The 22,563-nt window shown below is 44.9% G+C and overlaps 2 protein-coding genes across 2 annotated transcripts in view; one reads left to right on the top strand and one right to left on the bottom strand.

The window, feature by feature from the left end:
* Positions 1-13,621, top strand: part of STAT1 (signal transducer and activator of transcription 1) — a 45,715-nt gene extending 32,094 nt beyond the window's left edge. Inside the window, exons 20-24 of the mRNA XM_082238611.1 lie at positions 1,862-2,001; positions 3,946-4,131; positions 5,472-5,544; positions 7,968-8,064; positions 10,989-13,621. Coding sequence (XP_082094737.1) covers positions 1,862-2,001; positions 3,946-4,131; positions 5,472-5,544; positions 7,968-8,064; positions 10,989-11,006 — 514 coding nt within the window. The 3' untranslated portion in view covers positions 11,007-13,621. The remainder of the gene's footprint in view (positions 1-1,861; positions 2,002-3,945; positions 4,132-5,471; positions 5,545-7,967; positions 8,065-10,988) is intronic.
* A 2,309-nt stretch (positions 13,622-15,930) lies between these two features.
* The window catches only part of GLS (glutaminase), an 81,314-nt gene continuing 74,681 nt past the window's right edge, over positions 15,931-22,563 (bottom strand). Inside the window, exons 16-18 of the mRNA XM_082241205.1 lie at positions 19,734-19,810; positions 19,578-19,641; positions 15,931-16,331 (exon numbers count right to left, since the gene is read on the bottom strand). Of these exons, the coding sequence (XP_082097331.1) occupies positions 16,175-16,331; positions 19,578-19,641; positions 19,734-19,810 (298 nt within the window). The 3' untranslated portion in view covers positions 15,931-16,174. The remainder of the gene's footprint in view (positions 16,332-19,577; positions 19,642-19,733; positions 19,811-22,563) is intronic.

Here is a 22,563-nt window from a genome sequence, read left to right as displayed (position 1 = left end):
TAATAATAATAATAATAATAATAATAATAATAATAATTATATTATTTATACCCCCCTGGGTTTCCCCAGCCACTCTGGGCGGCTTCCAACAAAAGATTAAAAATACATTAAAACATCAGTTAAATAACATTAAAGGTGTTCCAGTTGGAATTGGGCATCTTACAATGCAGTCTTTATGCATCTACTCCAATATAAGCGTAATTGAATTCATGGGATTTTATTCCCAGGACCCTTGTCTTTCCCCTTGAAATCAGTGGTGTTCAAACAATGCTTAGCTTTGCCCCCACCAAAAAGAGAGAGACCATTTTGCATATGGAATAGTCTTGGGGGCACGAGGAGAGAGAAACACAATGAAGGAGATTTCAGTTTTAAGGTAAGAAGGCTTACGGCAAGGATGGGGATCTGTCGCTATGCAGATGTTGTTGGAATTCAGCTCCTCCCTGCCCCCGCCAGAATGACAAACAGTCAGAGATTTTTGGGAGTTGCAGTTCAGCAATATCGGGAAGGCCACAGTTTCCCTGCTCCTGGTTTAGGGACTGTTGTCAGAACGGCAGCTCAAAGACCCATTAAAACGCAGTTTAAATGGCTTATTATATATCTGCTGGTAGGCTCCAAACAACAGCAGTCTAATTAATTGTGTAAACAGTAATTGCTCAGACCGTCAAACGATAGGCAGTGCTGAACGTGTGCCCGTTTCTCAAAACAGAACTTTAATAGCCCTGAAATTGCCTTTTTTTTTAATGGAGCAGTATAAAGTATATGTGAGGAAGAAGCTGGGGGATAAATAGACCTCTAGAGAGCTATTGTAGCTTGTTATCCACAGCATAGCAAACAGGTTTATTGAGAACATAAAAGCGTTTTTATGGATTGCCTTCGTTATGAAAAAGCAAGTAATGTAAGGAGACGGATAGCTGCGACCTGCAAATATTTGCAGAATATTTGGGAGCTTCTAAACTGTGAAAGGGACGCGGGTGGCGCTGTGGGTTAAACCACAGAGCCTAGGACTTGCTGATCAGAAGGTCGGCGGTTCGAATCCCCGCAACGGGGTGAGCTCCTGTTTCTCGTTCCCTGCTCCTGCAGAACCTAGCAGTTCGAAAGCATGTCAAAGTGCAAGTAGATAAATAGGTACTGCTCCGGCGGGAAGGTAAACGGCGTTTCCGTGCGCTCCTCTGGTTCGCCAGAAGCAGCTTAGTCATGCTGGCCACATGACCCGGAAGTTGTACGCCGGCTTCCTCGGCCAATAAAGCGAGATGAGCGCCGCAACCCCAGAGTCGGTCACGACTGGACCTAATGGTCAGGGGTCCCTTTACCTTTTCTTTAAACTGTGAAAAGGTTCTGTCTTCACCCCTCCCCTCCAAATTAAGATGAAGGAAATGAGGAACAATTAGCAATTCGCATCCCTGATTTATAATGCAACTTTTGATTTTGTGGTCAGTGAAGGTGGGTATTTTCTTACTTAATAGTAAAACCCAACTTTCACTGCAATGATTCTCCTAAATCTATACTGCTGCCATGATGGGGGTGGAGACGCTCCTTTGGGTATACTGGGCCGAGGCCGTTTAGGGCTTCAAAGGTCAGCACCAACTCTTTGAATTGTTCTCGGAAACGTACTGGAAATACTCATCTGTAAGCCGTTTCAGCAGTTGTGGGCGGATAGGACTTTACCATAAATTGGTGCGCTCTGGATGTTGCTGGACTTTGATGTCCATCAGCCCTGTTCATTGGCGTGTGAGAAGAGTTGGGAATCTCTAGACAATACCTTCAGGGCCCCAGGTTGATGTCCTCTTGACTTACTAGAAGGCCTAAGTCCTGTCACACAACGTTTTTGTGCATCTGTGCTCTTCTCTTTTTGACTTTTCAGAAGCATCATAGGCTTCATAAGCAAAGAACGAGAACGTTGCTTGCTCAAGAATAAGCCCACCGGTACCTTCCTCCTGAGGTTCAGTGAAAGTAGTCGAGAAGGAGCCATCACTTTTACCTGGGCAGAAGGACCACAAAATGGTAGGCAAACACTCAAAAAGAATGCTCATTTTGTGTTCAAGGGCTTAAATTTTTAAAAATACATTAATTATTATTATTTTTTAAAAACCCATCCATTGCATATTTTTTTGTGGCAGCACATATACAGTGGTACCTCTGGTTACATACGCTTTAGGTTACATACGCTTCAGGTTACACACTCCGCTAACCCAGAAATAGTGCTTCAGGTTAAGAACTTTGCTTCAGGATAAGAACAGAAATCGAGCTCCGGCGGCGCGGTGGCAGCAGGAGGCCCCATTAGCTAAAGTGGTGCTTCAGGTTAAGAACAGTTTCAGGTTAAGTACGGACCTGTAGAACAAATTAAGTACTTAACCCAAGGTACCACTGTACTACAACTGGAATGATACAGAGTAGATTAGCATGGTCCCCGCACAAGGATGACACGCAAATTCATGAAGCGTTCCATTTTTTAAAATGTTGTGCATGTGCCATTCTTCCAAGTTTTTCATCTGATACCTGCATACAAGGAATGCTAGAATTCTTAAAAGCATCTTCACGTGGAACACTACCAAGATTGATATAAGAATTCCACACTGTGGATATTACCAGTATAAGAACTGAATAGATTGTATTTCCTGATTAATCTGCTGGACTTTAATTTATCATAATAATGTTTCGTTTATATGATATGTTGGTCCATAGAACCATATATTTTGATATGAAATGTTGAATCACATTTAAAAAGAACTTATATAGTTACAGTATTTTTCGCCCTATAGGACGCACTTTTTCCCCTCCAAAAATGAAGGGGAAATGTGTGTGCGTCCTATGGGGCGAATACAGGCTTTTGCTGAAGTCTGGTGAGCGATAGGGGTCGGTGCGCACCGATCCCTCTCCCTCTCCAGGCTTCAGAAGGCTCTGCGCAGCCCTAGGGAGCCCGGTGCGAAGCCGGTTGCGCAGAGCTGCCTGCACTCCCGGGATCGGCGCAGTTCCACGCAACCCCCCGGAGTGATGCCGAAGCTGCGCTCAGCTCCTGTTCTGGGATCGGGGGAAGCTCGGGCTTCCTCCGCCCCAACCCTGTGCCTGGGTGTGTGTGTGTGGGGGAATAATTTTTCCCCTTTATTCCCCCCCCAAATCTAGGTACGTCCAATGGGCCGGTGCGTCCTATAGGGTGAAAAATACGGTGTATACAGCCTGTATATTTGTTTGTGTTGTTATTTTTTTGTGGCAGCAAATCCTCCCATGTTTGTTGGAGCCTTGCTCTCCCAGCACAGTTGTTTTTTGAATTGGGCCTCCTACACAATAATAATGCTTATCGCTAGGCTATGGAAATTTCCTCTTGCACCCCAATTTCTCAAAAATAAAAAAATGGGATGTGCCTTCCTTTGAAACAAGTCTCTTGCTCCCTGTTTTCCTCTTAGCATAACTGTGGGAAAGGGAGCCCAGGCAGGGATTTTGAGAGAAACGAGAGAATGGAGAAAAACATGGAAGGAGAAGCTGGTTTGTTTTTCTGACTGCTGTGTAATTGGAATTTATAAGATTATGGAACACAGAAATTACATAGCACGCGGGGGGGATGGGCACATAAATTATATAATTTGACATTTGAAAGATTGGCATTATCAATTATAATGTTGTATTGGCATAATGAGGCTTTCATTGGATTATTGTAATTGAAAACTAATAAAAAATATTTTTTTAAAAAAAATGGAAGCTGAAGTTGGCAACTTCTTAAGAGCCTCCCTCCTTTTAACTCTGAGGGAAAGCTCCTCACCTGCTAAATTTCTCTTCTGTTACAGACTTGGGTGGTGGTGAATGGCAACCCTAATGTGAAGGATAAACTGTAGATAGCAGCTTTCTGAGTTCTGTTAGCTTCTTAGCAGGCCAAGTGGGTTGAAAGCTGAGTTTCTGAGCTTGCTTTTAATTTTTGTCTCTCTCCACCCCCACCCCCCGGCTATGTACCAGATAATTTATGTCACTCAGTGGAGCCCTACACAAAGAAGGAACTCTCCGCGGTTAGCCTGCCCGATATTATTCGCAGCTACAAGGTGATGGCGGCTGAGAATATTCCGGAAAACCCCCTGAAATTTCTTTATCCAGATATTCCCAAAGACAATGCCTTTGGAAAATACTACTCCAGGCCCAAAGAGAGTGAGTACTCTTCCTTTGAAACAAAAACCTGTGTTGTGGTCAGTTCCATGAAGCATCAGTAGCTGAATTTGTAGCGGTGGAAGGCCATGTTCTTTAAAAAAAACCAAAAACAATTCCCTCTCATTGCACACAAAATTGGGAGTGCCGCCCCATATTTTTTCCCTGGACCTCAAACAGGGATGGCACTTGTGGGGGAAAGGGGGAAGCTGTAAGGAAAATAGCAGGGAATAGCAGCAAGCGGGTGATTTGAAATGTAGTCTTGTCCATTGCTTTTTCCAGTGCTTTTTTTCTTCAAAAAAAGTTTTCCTACTCATATTGAAATACTGCCCCTCAATGAGGCCAGACTTGGATTCACAAAATGATTATGGGTATGTGTGTCCCCCAGAAAAATAGCACTGGCTTTCCCCCCAGTTCTAGACCTGACGATGCACGTTTTGACAATTCTGGGTGCATCCACTGCGATGTCATAGTCGCCAATATGGACAGTATTGTTACAGGGTTGGAATTCCAACATCAGTGTTTTCAATCGGCACAGGTGTTTCATCTTGCCGGGCAGAACAACCCCACCTCTCCCCCCCCCCACCCACCTCGTGCCGTTGTGGAGGGTCTCTCTTAGCCCCACCCCAAGCCAATTGGGTACAGAGGGTGGGGGAGCCCCATTGTACGAGCGGAAGTCCTTGCTGGGGGCTTCCACTGGCAAGTCTTGTTTGAGGAAACCCAACCGTTGTCTTTACATTAAAGTCAAGTCCCAAGAAAAGTAGGGAGTGCTTTTGTAGTATTTTAATATTCTGTTAGGGATGCGGGTGGCACTGTGGGTTAAACCACAGAGCCTAGGACTTGCCGATCAGAAGGTTGCCGGTTCGAATCCCCACGATGGGGTGAGTTCCTGTTCCTCGGTCCCTGCTCCTGCCAACCTAGCAGTTCGAAAGCATGTCAAAGTGCAAGTAGATAAATAGGTAACGCTCCGGTGGGAAGGTAAACAGCGTTTCTGTGCACTGCTCTGGTTCGCCAGAAGCGGCTTGTAATGCTGGGCACATGACCCGGAAGCTGTACGGCCAATAAAGCGAGATGAGCGCCGCAACCCCCAGAGTCAGCCACGACTGGACCTAATGGTCAGGGGTCCCTTTACTAATATTCTGTTGGAAGCCACCCAGAGTGGCTGGGGAAACCCAGCCAGATGAGCGGGGTATAAATAATAATAATGTTGTTGTTGTTGTTGTTGTTATACTAGGGGTTGGAATATCTGCACGGCCCTCCGGAAGTTGGCCGTTTTTGGCTGGATGAACCAGCCGTAGTTACTAAAACTGGGTTTTGTATGTGTTTTTCTTTCATCATTTTAGCCGCAGAACCCATGGATGTGGACGGCGGAGGGAAAGGATACATCAAAACTGAATTAATCTCTGTGTCTGAAGTGTGAGTTTGCTGAGAAGACAGCTGAATGTACTTTTAAAAACAAAACAACCTGTGATAGATGCTAAGAAGTGAAATTCCTGTGTTGTTATTACAGGGTAGAACACTCCCCACCCCCACCCCCGCCACCCCACATACACACACACCTTCCTTGCTGCTTTTGCAGTGTGGACCTTCATAGTGACCTCTGGGGTACCAGCACAGCTGAACTATATAACCTGTTCATGCCTAGGCTGACTGCAGAAGCCCCTCCCAAACACATCTTGCCTTCCAAACACATCACCACTTCGTGATGCACTGCGCACTCGGGGGGCGGAAAAACCTCACGCACAAAGAAATGTCAAAATAAAATGTTAATTTTGGATATTGGTATAATGTGCTTCTTTGGTGGTACTTAATTTGGGATGGACAACCAGATTTCCCCAGGGCTTTTTTGTTTGTTGTTTTGTTTTGTTTTTGGAAGGGGGGCAAAGGGTTACGACTCCTGGGTTGTCAGCTGGCAAGGGGATGCAGCTGGGGGTGGGGGGAGTCTAAAGGGAAGGGACTCGGAGCCTGAGCTTGAGCCCACAAGTGGTTCTGCACAAAGGAGCAGCAATGCTTTAGGCAGGCAACTTCCTAAGTGGGGGGAGAAACCTGGTTTCTGTTTTCTCCGTGCCCCCTTCTGCTTGTCCCACCACTCAGATCATTCTTTCCTTTGCTCTTTGCGGTCTCCCTGCCCACTGTCTGCATTCCTTTGGTTCCCCTTCCTCCATAAACCCCAAATTGCACCCTCTATTCCCTAGCTGCCCCCTCTCTTTCCCACTGGAACACTCAACACCTCCCCCCACAAAACCCAGTCTGCTCCTTCAGTTAGTGTGTTTCAATATTCTGATTTAAAACTTGCCCCTTGTGTGTGTGAAGTAGATGGATGGATAGATAGATAGATAGATAGATAGATAGATAGATAGATAAGATTGTTCCCCATCCTTATGACTCTCTCTAAACAAATTAGATTGTAAGCCTAGAAGGCAGGGACACTTGTCTTGTTGTATGTGTTTTGATACAGTTCCCAGTTCTTTAATGCTAATAAAGTATATAGGCTCCTTCTCTATCCTAGAGAGCCCTTTTATCAGTTTCCAGCTATATAATTGAGAACACAGTATGCCACTGTAAGTTAAATAATATTCCAGACTTTTCTCTTGTTCATCCATCGGGGAGCAGGCTCCATCAGCTTTGTAGCCACTCCCCCTGGAATGACATCATCAACCATATATGGGTAAATGGGTGGAGCTATAGCTTAGCAGTAGCGCAGTAGCTTTGCAATCAGACCTCTGGTGTCTCCTTGTAGGTGTGGGAATCCCTGGAAAACCACTAACGGTCAGTGTAGATATTTCTCTTAACTAACCATATTTTTTTTAAAGGTGTTGTCCAATTAACCAGGATTGCCTTTTAAAATTGATTTAAAGGGTTTTTAATTAAAGTTTGCAGCCCTAATTTTTAATGTCACACTGGCCCAGCCTCCCAAAGTGTCCTAACAAATAGGCAAAGTCATTGTTTTTAGAATAATAATAATAATAATAATAATAATAATAATGTATGACATGGCAACAGTTGGAAGACTTTTAAGGCCATCTCCTTACAGCATGCTTTCATCTTCTTGCCTCACGTTTGCATTTTGCCATGCGTGAAGGAAAAGGTGCTTCTTTGTGAATAGGAACAGGTCAAAGATGTGTGCTGCTTAAAGTTGGGAGGGTTGCCTCTGTATATTCTTTCCAGTATGCTGCTTTTTCTGTGTGCAGCATGTAGGATATTCAAACACATGATCTCTCCCTGCCCCTCTGAATTTGTGCGCTAGCTCCTTACCGGGCTGTTTATATTTAACTGTGCATGCCTGAGCATGGATTGCATGCGCCATGTATCAAATAGGAACCGCCTCCGAAGGTGTGGCTATCCTAACTTAACGCTTGCATTGCCAGTTAGGCCTCTGTGTACAGGGATGACTCCCCACTTGGGTCTGGTTCCAGTTTGGCTCCTGTATTGGCAAGGGTAATGCTGGACGTATATGCTGGGGGGTGCTGTTAAAATTCTACTGTGCTGTTTGAGGCGATCCGATTGTCTTAGCAGGGCAAGAAGGGCTTACCTTGCCTTTGGGCAACTCTTAATGGTTTCGAGCACTTTAAATTAACAGTTTGGCCAGAGGTATCCTGTACTGCAGGGGTGAGGAGAACCAGTCTCCCTCCAGATGCTGTTAGCTCTGACTCCCATCAGTCACACCCAGTTTGGCCTTTTGCTGGGGAAGGTGGGCACTGATCCCCCAACATCTGCTCGGCGTCTGGTTCCCCAACCTTGCTGATACCAGGACTAGTGATTCCCTGGTTGCTCCCAGCTCATTAGAAACAGTCACGTTCTTGTTGTTTTCTTCCCGCTCCCTCCTTCTTATCTTGCAGCCACCCCTCCAAACTGCAGAGCACGGATAACCTCTTGCCAATGTCCCCGGAAGAGTTTGACGAGGTCAAACGAGCGATAGGCTCTGCAGACATGATGGTGAGTAAACCACAAAGCCCGGGGGCTTCTGAAGCGTTGCTTATCTGTCGGTCACGCTTTTGTCATGGATGCAAGAAATTCACATAGTGCCGCCATCCCCGAGAGACTTAGCATAATCTTAAATAATATAATAACAATAGTTTATTATTTATACCCCGCCCATCTGGCTGGGTTTCCCCAGCCACTCTGGGCGGCTTCCAACTGAATATTAAAAACAATACAGTGGTACCTTGGGTTAAGTACTTAATTCGTTCCGGAGGTCCGTTCTTAACCTGAAACTGTTCTTAACCTGAAGCACCAATTTAGCTAATGGGGCCTCCCGCTGCCGCCGCGCCACCGGAGCCCGATTTCTGTTCTTATTCTGAAGCAAAGTTCTTAACCTGAAGCACTATTTCTGGGTTAGCAGAGTCTGTAACCTGAAGCGTATGTAACCCAAGGTACCACTGTACAGCATCAGACATTAAAAACTTCCCTAAGCAGGGCCGCCTTCAGTTGTCTTTTGAAAGTAAAATAGTTGTTTATTGCCTTGACATCTGCTGGGAGGGTGTTCCCACAGGGCGGGTGCCACTACCGAGAAGGCCCTCTGCCTGGTTCCCTGTAACTTGGCTTCTCGCAGTGAGGGAACCGCCAGAAGGCCCTCAGCGCTGGACCTTAGTGTCCGGGCTGAACAATGGGGGTGGAGACGCTCCTTGAGGTATACAGGACCGAGGTTGTTTAGGGCTTTAGAGGTCAGCACCAACACTTTGAATTGTGCTCGGAAACGTACTTAGTAACATCTGAGTAACACAGGGAAGAGCTTCTTGCTGAGCAGCAGTTAGTAAACTCTTCAGGTGTGCTTCAGCAATCCCCTACGGCAGTGGTTTTCAACCAGTGCATTGTGGCACCCTGGGGTGCCTTGAATCGCGGTCAGGTTTGCCCTCCCTCCTTCCCACCCTCTTCTCTGATGCCCTCACCTCTCCCCCTCCAGGGGCTTGCACAGCTGTTTGTTGAAGCGAATGGTGCCTCTGGGACCAGCCGGGGTGCTGGTGGCCTCAGTAAGCAAGCAAGCAAGCACGTGAGGATTCCTAAGGAGAGGAGAAGGGAGATGGAAGGAGGCTGAGGGAACCCTCCACAAGAGTGTCCAAGAAAGGGGTGAGGGGCTGACAGCTCGGCAGGCAAGGGGTGACACAACTGAGCTCCTGAGCCCCACAGGGGAGCCACAGAAAGAATGTAGTTGGTTGAGGAAGCAGTGGACTCCAAAAAGGTTGAAAACCTCTGCCCTGCAGAACTGAAAAAGCTACACTGGAGTCTGTTAGCTTTAAAGCAAAATCGTATCTTAAAAAGCAGAGACATCACCTTGCCAACAAAGGTCCGTATAGTTAAAGCTATGGTTTTCCCAGTAGTGATGTATGGAAGTGAGAGCTGGACCATAAAGAAGGCTGATCGCCAAAGAATTGATGCTTTTGAATTATGGTTCTGGAGGAGACTCTTGAGAGTCCCATGGACTGCAAGAAGATCAAACCTCTCTATTCTGAAGGAAATCAGCCCTGAGTGCTCACTGGAAGGACAGATTGTGAAGCTGAGGCTCCAATACTTTGGCCACCTGAGAAGAGAAGACTCCCTGGAAAAGACCCTGATGTTGGGAAGGATGGGGGGCACAAGGAGAAGGGGACAACAGAGGACGAGATGGTTGGATAGTGTTCTCGAAGCTACAAGCATGAGTTTGACCAAAGTGCGGGAGGCAGTGGAAGACAGGAGTGCCTGGTGTGCTCTGGTCCATGGGGTCACGAAGAGTCAGACACGACTAAACAACAACCTTTCCCCCTTTGCTAGGGGATGTTCAACTCTGGATTTCCTCCAATGAGCAGAAGTGTAGACCAGGGGTTGGCAAGTTTTACCTCGCCTGGGCCGGTTCACTCCAGCAGAGATCCCTCCGTGGGCCCGATTGCGCGTGTGTGAGTGCACGCGCCCACGATTTCCGGCGTCTGTGCAGACACAATTTTCAACGCTGCAGAAGCGAGTCCCTGCACCATGTTGCTCCGGTTTAGCGCAGCGTGTGGGGACTCACCAAGCAGGCGATTCGGTTCGGGGGCAGCTCGTGGGCCGGTTAAATGACCCCCGTGGGCCGCAGGTTGCCGACCCCAGTGTAGACTATGGCTATAAGGTTTTTTCCTTAAGGCAGCATAACTGAGCTGTCCCTTTTATCTTAAACACCAATTTAACTAATAACTTACGCGCAGGTGGCGCTGTGGGTTAAACCACAGAACCTAGGACTTGCTGATCAGAAGGTCGGCGGTTCAAATCCCCGTGACGGGGTGAGCTCCCGTTGCTCGGTCCCTGCTCCTGCCCACCTAGCAGTTCGAAAGCACTTCAAAGTGCAAGTAGATAAATAGGTACCGCTCAGGCAGGAAGGTAAATGGCGTTTCCATGCGCTGCTCTGGTTCGCCAGAAGTGGCTTAGTCAGCCAGAAGTGGCTGTACGCCGGCTCCCTCGGCCAATAAAGTGAGATAAGCACCGCAACCCCAGAGTCGATCACGACTGGACCTAATGGTCAGGGGTCCCTTTACCTTTACCTTACTCAAAGCCAGCCGGTGCAATTTATAGCAATCCCAATTTTAACCCTGGTCTCCTGTTAAGAGACACCGTTTTTGGGTGTGTGAGGGGGGAGTGATGATGAAGTGGAAAATAGGCCATTGTGCAGACTTGGCTTTGCCCCACTGCTTTTCGAGTTAATGCAGGGCATTGTATCTGCTTGCATCTCTCCAAGCAGCCTCCTTTAAATAATAGTGAATAAGCTGGTGCACAGGCCATGCGACTCAAGAGCTGCTCTTCAGCTGGTTAAAAGCGGATTTGTAGGATGAAGCATTCCACCAAAAGTGTAGAATGTTAAGTGTCATTCGTCATTGTCACTTGGGTAAACTGTCTTTTTTTCTTTTCTTTTCCAGCTATGTCCAGATTATTGAACATAAGGGCTGACTGGCTCGGCCTGCATCAAGACTTTAGCCACTTGTGAGTTGAGGACCTATAACGGCTGTAGAATCCATATTATGTAGTTCTGGTTTCTGAGCACTGCAGTGCCTTATGTATTGCTGCTGTACTGCTTTGTTTGCCGAAATCGCAGCTTTAAAAAGTTAAAAGGGTTTGTTCTTTTGTTACGAAAATAGTGGTTTAGGCTAGTGATCCAGGGCATAACTTATTTTCCAGCAACTTGTTTGTGTGTGTCAGTTGGTATGTGCTTATGGCGATTTGGTTTTATTAGCTTTGCATGCATTCCTAGCTTGTTCCCTGTGAAATGGAATGTTCTTTTAAAAACAAAGCACCAAGAACGTTCAAATTGGAAGCCTAGATTTTCTGCAGAAATCAAATCTGGTTTTGTTGCTGTGTCAAAAGAGAAGCAAAATGCATACAAATCAGGACTCCTTGGTGGGGTACTGTTAACTGCGCATTTCTGACTAACTGGAGTTCTAGTTGTGTCTCTTTCAAAGTACAGTCATACCTCGGGTTGAATGTGCTTCGGGATGAGCACGTTTGAGTGGCGCTCTGCGGCAACCTGGAAGTAACGGAGCGCGTTACTTCCGGGTTTCGCCGCATGAGCAGACGCTCAAAATGATCTCACGCGCAGAAGCGGCGAAAAGCAACACGTGTACAGACGCGCTGTCGCTAGTTACGTTTGCTTCTAGATGCGAACGGGGCTCCGGAATGGATCCCGTTCACATCTAGAGGTACCACCGTACACCCCCTGTTCCATGGGGTGTAGCTTGACATAAACATTGTACCCCAAGTACACAGCACTTGTGCCTATTCTAACACTTGCAATTCCATTTTGGCCTACAGGAAAGCTAAGTGAAAGTGTGTGGGAACAAGATCATTCACCAAATACAGAGCACTGGGGTGGCAGGGAGTCCCCCAGGAACTTTCAAGATCCTGAGGGATATCTCAGTTGGTAGAGCATGTCACTTACTACTAAGGTCATGGGTTCAAGCCCCCATGTTGGGCAAAAGGTTCCAGCACTGCCGGGGGGGGGGGGCGCAGGTTGGACCTGATAGCGATGGGGGATGCTGCCAACTGTACGATTCTATCAGAATACATGAAGATACTAGAGGAAATGTTTACTTTTCTGCACTGCCAGCTCATTTTCCCCTGTAGGATTTCAAAAGAAAATTGCTTCTTCCTGTCTTAATTGTGTATTGTTGTGTCATTAAAACAAAACTGAACAGGTGGATCAGGATTTGCAGCTAATAGTTACTACAGAGTTCAGCAACAGGATCACGGTTGTTGCTGTGTCCAGTTTTAAAGAGCAGAATTCTCTATTATCTAACTGATGATCTTTTCCTAAATACAGGAACGCTTTAACGACTTAACGCTGAAAGCATTTACAGGGCAGAGGCAGGTAATAGTTCCAGCTCTCGTAACTCATCTGGTGGTGGAGTCAGTTTTTACCAGGCGTGCCCCCCAAAATAATATGCCCATTCTGTAGGGTTCTGTCCAGTAAGCCGCTTTTATTGCAATCAAGTGGTATATAGATTTTGTTACAGGCACACTCTGCGTATCAGAGCCATTCAGTAAAAGGATGAATTTGCAAAATAAGCAGCATTGCTAGAGGTGTGGGGGGGGAGGGGTTCCCCTATTCCTGCCGTGATAACCTTTTAATGATCCCATGTCTTTTGCATTCTGTGTTGGCAGACCATAAATGACACACAGAAAGTTTGAAGACTGTAAATAAGTGGCAGTGCCTAATAACACGTGTGTAATTGTGGCACACCTTCGGTGTGTTTGGTTGCTAATGGAATACAGTGGAACCTCTGGTTAAGTACTTAATTCGTTCTGGAGGTCCTGAAACTGTTCTTAACCTGAAGCACCACTTTAGCTAATGGGGCCTTCCGCTGCTGCCGCACGATTTCTGTTCTCACCCTGAAGCAAAGTTCTTAACCTGAAGCAGTATTTCTGGGTTAGCGGAGTCTGTAACCTGAAGCGTATGTAACCAGAGGTACCACTGTAATGGTTTCCCATGGTGTGCCTTTTTGTTAAAAGGGAATTGCTTTCTGGAGTGAGTCTAGATTGTGGAGGGAATTAAGAGACTGATTCTGTTGCATAGGCTGTTCAGTGGCTAAGGCTTTTGTGTCTCACTTCAACTCCAGAAATATTAGTTCTACAGCTCCTCTATACAACCCTAAAAGCAGTACAATCCTCTTAAGCAAACTAGAGTCCCAGCAGTGCACGTTTCACAATACACAAGTTCAGACTTGACTCCTTCCCCCCAATCACTCAGCAAATGTGTTTTGTAAAGCTGCTATAGAAAGTAAGTATGAAAAGTTTAATTAATATGCTTCCACTGAGAACACACAGGCATAGATGGGGGGAAGAAAAAGCAAACCACCTTTGGGTTTTTTTTGTAAGCATGTTTATTATGTTGTAAAATGCAACACCACTGAATTTGGTAATCCTGAAAATAAATCTTACGTTCAGAAGTGGTACAGCTCAAGTATATTAAGTTTAGATTCAGTTTATGGGGAAACTGTCAAGAGGCAAATACAATCATCATAGTTTCTCCTCTACAATAAAGAATGTCAAATGTCAAGCCCAGGTATTTTACTCATTGGGTCACTACAAACAGTCACTGGTAGTTCTGCTATGAAACTAAAAAGGACATGGGTCCACCACAACACATCCACACAAAAAATGGGATAGCTGATTCTAGGACGATTGCAGGAGCCATTTATGTACGAAGCATAAAATTGACTTAATTCTATAGGCTGTGATGAACAAGTATAGACTGCTTAGACTTTAAAACTGAGTGTGTTCTTCAAGCAAAAAAAGCCTTTTTGGTAAACAAAAAAACATGTTAGCAACAGAAAACAGAACTAAAGGACAGTGTATTTATAAATAAACCCATATGTAAATGAACTGCCTCCAATGGGCCACAATTACTTTACAAATTGCAACTTTCTCTTGTAATGAGGAAAAGCTATAACTACCTTCGAAGAGGCTGGTACTAAAATAGTTGCTATCTACCGGCAGGGTGGAAATACTAATGTTAATCTCAAACTATTTGAGGGGAAATGGCTTTCATTTGCTTGTATGCATAATGCTTTTTTTTTCCTTTGCAGTATTACAATTTGATTAAATAGTGATAACTATATAGACTACTGAAATGTCAAAAGGATAAATTTGAATACTTTAAGGAGATACATGTAGAATATGATTCGTTTTGGAGAAAAGAACAGCTATGACTCTCTAGGCCCGGCAAATGGACTTTTATACTTTCAGTCTTCGCAGAATATTGCTAAGCACTCCTGAGGAATTGCAGTAAACTCTGTCCTCAATTTGGCTCAAAGAACATTAGTGGAGGGGTGTGGCACAGAGCCCAGTGGATGGCATTGAGGAAAATAAAGCATGTGGAGTTCTTGAAAGAAACTCCTAAAACCTGTGAACAAATAGGATGTTCTCCCAGTAATGAGAGGTTCGCTAAAATGTGCAACTTGCATCTTTTATTTTTGGAATCCACTTTTAAGCCTCACTTGTTATGCAGGGCCTGTTTTGCATCCTCACGCCCATACCATGTTTTTCTGTGTGTCTCCTTTCCTCCTCCTGGCTTTACTATCTACTCTTCCTTATTATACAACAAAAATAACAGAAAACGGTGGCTATGATTATGGTGCAATCCACCTTCATATGGCCTGCAACCCAGTTCTGATCCACTGCTTATTAGAAGGTAAAATCTCGGGCCTATCTCTTCATATGCTCAGTCTCAAACCCCTCGTCTTTCTATGGTGTAAGCATTTCCTTAAGGATGCAAATCATTCTACTTCAGTCATTGTTTCCTTCAACAAAACCCAGTCCACTCTCTAGTAATGGCTCGGCTGATCTTCCACAGGAGGGGTAGCAACATCCAACACCACATGGAATCCTTATTTCAAGTTCATAGATATTTAATATAGCTCCTACCTTTATAAAATGCCATTTGTTTGCATCTAGATTGATTCTGACATGATGAGCATCCATAATAACATCACCATTACCTGCTTTGGTCAGGTCCCTTAAACAAGTTGCACATAGCATGAGTGTCACCAAGTTGAGAGTGGAGGTTAGTTGGAAGTACCCTTCTGACACCATTGTTGCAATTATTTCCCCTGGTGTGAGGCCAGCCCCCACATCACCTTTATCCACAAATAATTTGAATTTAGATTTACACACTATAAAATGCCAGGTTCTCTATTTATATTCCTTGACTGGAATAAAGCATTTGTCACTGCTAAATAAAGAATACAAGGAGGAAACACTTGCCATCATAGTCCAATGTGGTATGTATACGACAATTTGGTGAAAACAAAAAGTGTTGAAAAGAACCAGCGGCTGCCAAAGGACTGAAGAGTATTTCAGCAGCCCGACACAAGGATAAAGCAGATTTGATAGAAACATCTAAGATCTTGTGGTTATCTAATTACATTCCTCTATATCTTTTGGTCAAACAAACCTTAGAACAGATTCCCTGATAAAAACGCTATTTGACTAAAAAGTTAAGCCTAGACCACTGACCCCAGTCAACAATCTATACTTCTGAGAATTTACATGATGTAAACAAGTATCATGGGAAATTAAAAACACAAATACGTAAGTGCAGATTGTAGCTTGACACACACAGACTAAATCCACATCCAAATGAAATCCACGTCAGCAACAAATCTTGAAAATCTAGCAAGACCACATTGACACTTGTGTGTGGCCCAGTTCCACTCAGGCACACTTCCCAGACAGCTTCAATTAATAATTTTTTTTAAAAAAATAAATGCAGAAGAGGGGGGGGGGAGTTCTTGACCATGGAGTGAAGCATCACGGAAAACAGAAAAATAAATTAAGTAGTGCACAAAGCCAACAGCAGCTAATATTTCTTTATCGGTTATAAGTAGCACGAGGTAATATTGCTCACATCATGAATGGAGACTTGGAAGTTTTGTTTTTCTGAAAGAGAAACTAGACTTGTCTGTGCGCGATGAAGAAAGCTCTTGTAACACTGAAACAAAGGTACATCACTATCCAATAGAAACACACACGCTCTTCATAATCATTTTTTCCACAATTAATTAGATCAGTAATCTCAATTCCTGGGATCTAGCAGGGGGGGGGAAGCGGGTTATAGTAAGCCGTCAAGGTTCTTCTGTACAGTTTGGTTTTCCTTTCCACTGCCAGAATCGTCCGGAGGCGTGTACTGGACCTGATATTCTTGAAGAATTTTAAATACATCATGATGTCCAAAGTGCAAAGCTTCATCCATAGGTGTGTTGTTCCATCTGCAGGAGCAAAAACATTCAGGTTGAAGAAGATGTGGGTATCAAAATATATCGGAAGCTCTTGCCATATTTGTAAAACCGCCCCCCTTTTCACCCAAGCTTGGAGCAGCTTTTTAGAATTAAAATAACCCAGAGAAGCGGGCTGATAAAGTGACTTGCGAGGAGTTAAAATGGGGATAGTGAGTTTCTCTCTTTCCAAGTGAAAAGGCAGGGAGGTGGTGTGTCGGGTTCCACCCAACATTGTGGGTGCCCGGCGCACGTGTGTGACATCAGCATGTGACATCACACATCGTCGCCTCAGCAGGAGGCATCAATAGGTGTCTTTAAATCACAAGCATTTAATGAAAGCAGCGGGCAACACGTCTGCCTGCTTGCAGAACAAAAATCTGCTTGTGCGATGGCACTGGAAATTTCTCTTAACTCCCCCCCCCCTTGTGCACCCTAAAAACTGCTCAAGAGGGTCCCTCCAACCTTCTGGAGCAGAATCTGGGGGAACCACACGAGGGAGGAAGTCCTGCCGCAACCTCGCCCAAGAAACCTAATCGCTTTTTAATGTACAATGATGGTTATGGCGAGGAACGCAGCAGGGAATACAGGGTTCAGGCACGACTGACTACCATGGAAGAAAACCCATGCAACGTGAATGGTTGTGCCATCATCACAGTTCCCAATCCGTAGGCAGGCTGCATGTTTCTCTCCTCCACAGGAGCCCGTTGCAATCGGCAGAAGAAGCTCAAAGCATCTGAAGCAACCTTGAGGTCCTCAGGTTTGTTTTCTGTAAACAAGGGACTCTGCTAACAAGCCCATTTCATTCTACCGGAGAAAGTTCCGCATGGGGTTACGTCAAAAGCAATGAAACCGAAGGTGAAACTCAAAGTGAAGTTGATTATAAGCAATAAAACCAAGGATGGCCTGAGTATGGATATATGTCTTAGACCTTTCAACAGCAGGACATTCCAAATACCGTACTTTTCTCTCTATAACACGCAGATTTTTTCTCCTAAAAAGTAAGGGGAAATGTCTGTGCGTGTTATTGAGTGAATGTGTGGTCCTTGGAGCCGACTGGCCCGAGTGCAGGGGCAAAAATCAGGCAAAAATCAAATCGTGCCTGAATAGAGGAAGCTGTTGCTTTCCTGCATTCTGCCTCTGGGTCTTACTGCCCACCCTCTTCTGTTTCGGTTGCTGTTTGCTCAAACGGAACAAAGAGCACCTCCCCTCCCCTCCAGGCAAGCAGAGGGGAAAGGAAAGGATCGCGTCCTTCCTTCTAATTCCTCTCCGTGCTCCGGTGCTGCTGTGTCCAGGGAAGCATTTTAGGGACTCGCAGGCAGCCGGAAACCATGCAGGTGGGAGAGAGAGAGGGGGCTGGGTGGGTGGGGGAAAACTTTTGCCTTCCTTTCCTCCCTCCCGTTAAACCCCTCTCCTGCATTCTTAGCCAGCTGCTTCTCTGCACACCCCTCTCGTGCTCCTTGTCCCTTCGGTGTTTTTCCTTCCCTTTCCACTTAAAACGTGGTTACAAAGCACGGATCCACATGGATCCTCAGGATCTTTGCATTGGGTCACCCCAAATTCACCACACATTACATGTCCATGGCTACAGCCTGCACCAAAAAAATCACACACCCACTGTTGCCTGGGACTGCAATGGCGCAAAAACCTGGTTACAAAGCATGGATCCACATGGATCCTCAGGATTTTTGCATTGGGTCACCCCAAATTCACCATCAGATCACATGTCTGTGGCCACAGCATGAGGCAAAAAAATGATACATCCACTGTTTCATTCAGAATTCCCCCCCCTTGTTTTCCTCCTCTAAAAACGATGTGCGTGTTATGGTCAGGTGCGTGTTATAGAGCGAAAAATACGGTACATGGTCTCACTCGCAGTCTGACCTGTGCACAGAATCCTAAGAGCTGGAAGGGACCCCAGGGTCATCCAGTCTAACCCGCAAACAATGCAGGAATGGTTCGATGTGCCAAAGCTCGTTGAATTAAATAGGCTTAAGGACACCTGACATTGCACAAAACCAGGCTAGGAGTCTGTTAGTTTGTACAGGGAAGCATGTTGACAAAATGTAAAAAAAAATATTGGAGCACAATGTCTACTTTAGGCTCGGGTGGCCCGGAATGCCTTCCATCAGCTTTGGCTGGTGGTCCAGCTATGCCCCTATCTGAACAAGGATAGCCTAACTACTGTTGTCTATGCTCTGGTAACATCAAGGTTAGATTCCTGCAATGTTGTTATATGTAGGGCTGTCTCCGAAGATTCAGAAAATTCAGCTGGTGCAGAATTCAACGGCCAGGTTGTTCACCAGAACAAGAAGGTTTGAGCATATTACACCGATCCTGATCCGACTGCAATGGCTACCAGTTAGTTTCCGGGCCCAATTCAAAGTGCTGGTTTTGACCCATAAAGCCTTAAACGGCTCAGGGCCGCAATACCTCAAGGACCGCCTCTTTCCATGTTTCTATGTGGACCCTGAGATCATCTGCTAAGGCCCTTTGTGTGTCTCCTTGAGAGGTCCAGAGGGTGGCAACTCGAGAACGGGGCCTTCTCTGCAGTGGCTCCCCGTCTATGGAATGCTCTCCCCAAGGAAGTTCGCCTGGTGCCTTCATTACACACCTTTAGGCACCAGGCAGAAAGGTTCCTTTTTAACCAGGCCTTTGGTTGATCTGTTTGACATTCTGTGCCCTTTAAATGTGGCTCTTTTCTGGGGATATTATTGGGTGGTTGTTTTTATTCTGATTATATATGTTGTGATCTTTTCTGTGAACCGCTCTGAGACCTTTGGGTATAGGGTGGTATAGAAACTCTAATTAAAAATAATAATAATAATAATATATAATAATATAATAATATATATGATTATATATGTTGTGATCTTTTCTGTGAACCACCCTGAGACCTTTGGGTATAGGGTGGTATAGAAACTATATTATTATTATTATTATTATTATTATTATTATTATTAATTAATTAATTAATAATAATATTTCACTGCCTTGATTCCCTCCCAAGCACATGTAGACTAGGCATATTCTGTAACTAAGCCCAGAACCCTTCTTCCCGACTTCCCTAATAGCAGAATCAGCAGCCGCCTGGCTTGCATATAGAGAATTCTCATTACGTTCCCCATAAAATACCCCCTTTTCAGCACACAAATTCCTCGGAGAACAGCGCCCACGAAGCCAGCGCTGCCGTAATTTAATTGCAAATACTCCCCTGTATGTTCAAGTGCAGATGCTCACCTGTCTTTGGGGAAAGGATTCACTTTGCAGGCTTCCAGCAAAAATTTAACTACCTCTACGTGACCTACAAAACACAAGGAGGAGGATAATTTTATGCACTCGTTATATTAAACGACACTAAAATGTTAACAAGAAATGCCGGAGATTATTCACAACCTTCCGCAGCGGCTACATGCAACGCTGTCCGGGAATCGTAGTCTCTCTGCTCCATATCCATGCCTGACAAAGCAAACCTGAAATAAATAAAATTATTATTAAAATTTGAGAGGAAAATGGGGGGAGGGGATAAAAAGCTCAGTCCCAAATAATGCAGAACCAAGCATCTAGTGTTTCCTAAGCCTTGGATAAGAGGAAAGCTCAAAAATTAGAAGTTCAAAATATATCGATTGGTATCTAAAGCTTTCCATATGCTGATGGAAGAACTTTGTCAGCGGAATGGGAGGAAGGCCATTTTGGGCAATTCCCCCTCTGCCCTCTTCCCAAATCTGTTCCGCAAAGTGTTGGCGGCTCCTTCTGGAGGCAGATTCAGGAGGGCTGAAGGGGGACTCACCAAAAAATGCCTCTCTTCCTCATTTCACTGACTGAGTCCTTTCATTAGGAAATCGAACACTGGTCCTGAAAGACCTACATTGGCTCCCAGTACATTTCTGAGAATAATTCAAAGTGCTGATGCTGACCTAAACCAGGCACCCCCAAACTCGGCCCTCCAGATGTTTTGGGACTACAACTCCAATCATCCCTGACCACTGGTCCTGTTAGCTAGGGATGATGGGAGCTGTAGACCCAAAACATCTGTATATGTGCTGCCGAAGCGAGCACTGTAGACCCAAAACATCTGGAGGGCCGAGTTTGGGGATGCCTGCCCTAAACGGCCTTGGCCCAGTATACTTGAAGGAACATCTCCATCCCTGTCATCCAGCCTGGGCACTGAAGTCCAGCTCTGAGGGTCTTCTGCTGGTTCCCTCACTGCGAGAAGTGAAGCTACAGAAGACCCTCTCAGTAATGGTGCCCTCCCTGTGGAACGCCTGCCCATCAGATGTCAAGGAGAGAAAGAGCTACGCAACCTTTAGAAGACACCTGAAGGCAGCCCTGTATAGGGAAGTTTTTAATGTTTAATTACAGTAATTTTCCTTCTATAAGATGCACCCATGTATAAGACGCCCCCAAATTTTGGACATTATTTTTTAGGGGGAAAACCTAGTCTTATACACGGAAAAATACGGTATGTTTTGGTATATGCTGGAAGCTGCCCAGAGTGGCTTCAGTCAGATGGGCTGGTTACAAATAAAACTTATTATTATTATTATTATTATTATTATTATTATTATTGCATTGGGCACCACCCACTGACCTGGTTTGCACTTAATGCTAAACCCATGATTTATTAAACCATGATTTAAGCGTTGTGTGAACCCAATTTAGCGGCTTAACTCATTCTGGTTGAATTCACTCATTAACTAAGGCTTGTAGTTGCTTTATAAGCCTTTGCTAACATTAATCATAGCTTAGTGTTATGTGCAAACCTAGACCTCCTGCTCAACTATAGTTAAATGTGGCTAGCAGCATTTGAGCAGGGCTGGCTCGAATAAAGAGTGGGAAATAGGGGAATTTGAACCTCTCTCAAGGCTCAGCTGCTGGTGTTTTTAACTACACTGGTACCTTGGGTTACAGACGCTTCAGGTTACAGACTCCGCTAACCCAGAAATAGTACCTCGGGTTAAGAACTTTGCTTCAGGATGAGAACAGAAATCACGCAGTGGCGGCGCAGTGGCAGCAGGAGGCCCCATTAGCTAAAGTGGTGCTTCAGGTTAAGAACAGTTTCAGGTTAAGAACGGACCTCCAGAACAAAATAAGTTCTTAACCAGAGGTATCACTGTATTCTTCGATATAATAAAGTTAGGTTTAAGTGTTCATCTGCCAGACACCACGGCTTTAACTATGGTTAGTGTTTGCCATGCCTTAGCTAACCGGGCCATTAACTGGGGAATGTGTTTTAGTCATCCAAATTGTAATGTGTTCGCTAGGAGGCTCTGTGTGAAGAGCTTTCCTTTCCAGTCATTCTGAAAAGCCTTGGTTCCCCCCTTTGCATTCAAGCACTGTCCTGGCTTGTAAAACAAAATACCATATTTTTCGCTCTATAAGACACACCAGACCACAAGACACACCTAGTTTTTGGAGGAGGAAAACAAGAAAAAATAATATTCTGAATCTCAGAAGCCAGAACAGCAAGAGGGATTGCTGCACAGTGAAAGCAGCAATCCCTCTTGCTGTTCTGGCTTCTGGGATAGCTGCACAGCGTGCATTCGCTCCATAAGACGCACACACATTTCCCCTTACTTTTTAGGAGGGAAAAAGTGAGTCTTATAGAGCAAAAAATACGGTAACATCAGAGCAGCCATTGGTTCTGCATATACACTAGAAAGGCTGGAATGTTTCAAAACAAAGGCAAAAAAATTAAAAGACAAGCAGAGGGCATGTAATCTCGCTCCTGTAATATTTTCACCATGGCTCTGGAAGCTTTAATCACTTGCTCTGCAGAATTAATTGATGAAAGCTTTAATTGGTATGCTTTTTAAAACCCGCAATTGTACTAGCTTTGTGGAACTGGTTCCTGGCATTCCCAACAGTATTCATTTAAAATAATGGAGCACAAACAGGGTTGTGGGGAGTGTGCATCTCAATCGCAATATTAGGTATTAAAAAATAATTTATATTGTCAGTGGTCACATGCACACAATGCACTTAAATCACCATATATAAATGCCCCCCCCCTTTTTCTTGGGAGGCTCAAAGGGAAGTGTGAAACATGGCTAAGTGACACCTGGAAACTTTCCTCTCAATCTTATCCCCCGAAACCTTGAAACTATGTACACTGATAGTTCTCTAGGTAAGTCAGGTCAACTTCAAAGGAACCGACTGGTGCTCAGTGCCAAAGTCATGGCTCACCGGAAATAATCCAAGGAACCTTAGATTACCCCTTGCAAAG

This window comes from Podarcis vaucheri (genome assembly GCF_965113315.1).
Source record: "Podarcis vaucheri genome assembly, chromosome: 1".
NCBI lineage: Eukaryota > Metazoa > Chordata > Lepidosauria > Squamata > Lacertidae > Podarcis > Podarcis vaucheri.
Note: the sequence above shows the minus strand (reverse complement) of the source record. Positions and strands in the feature narration are given on the sequence as shown.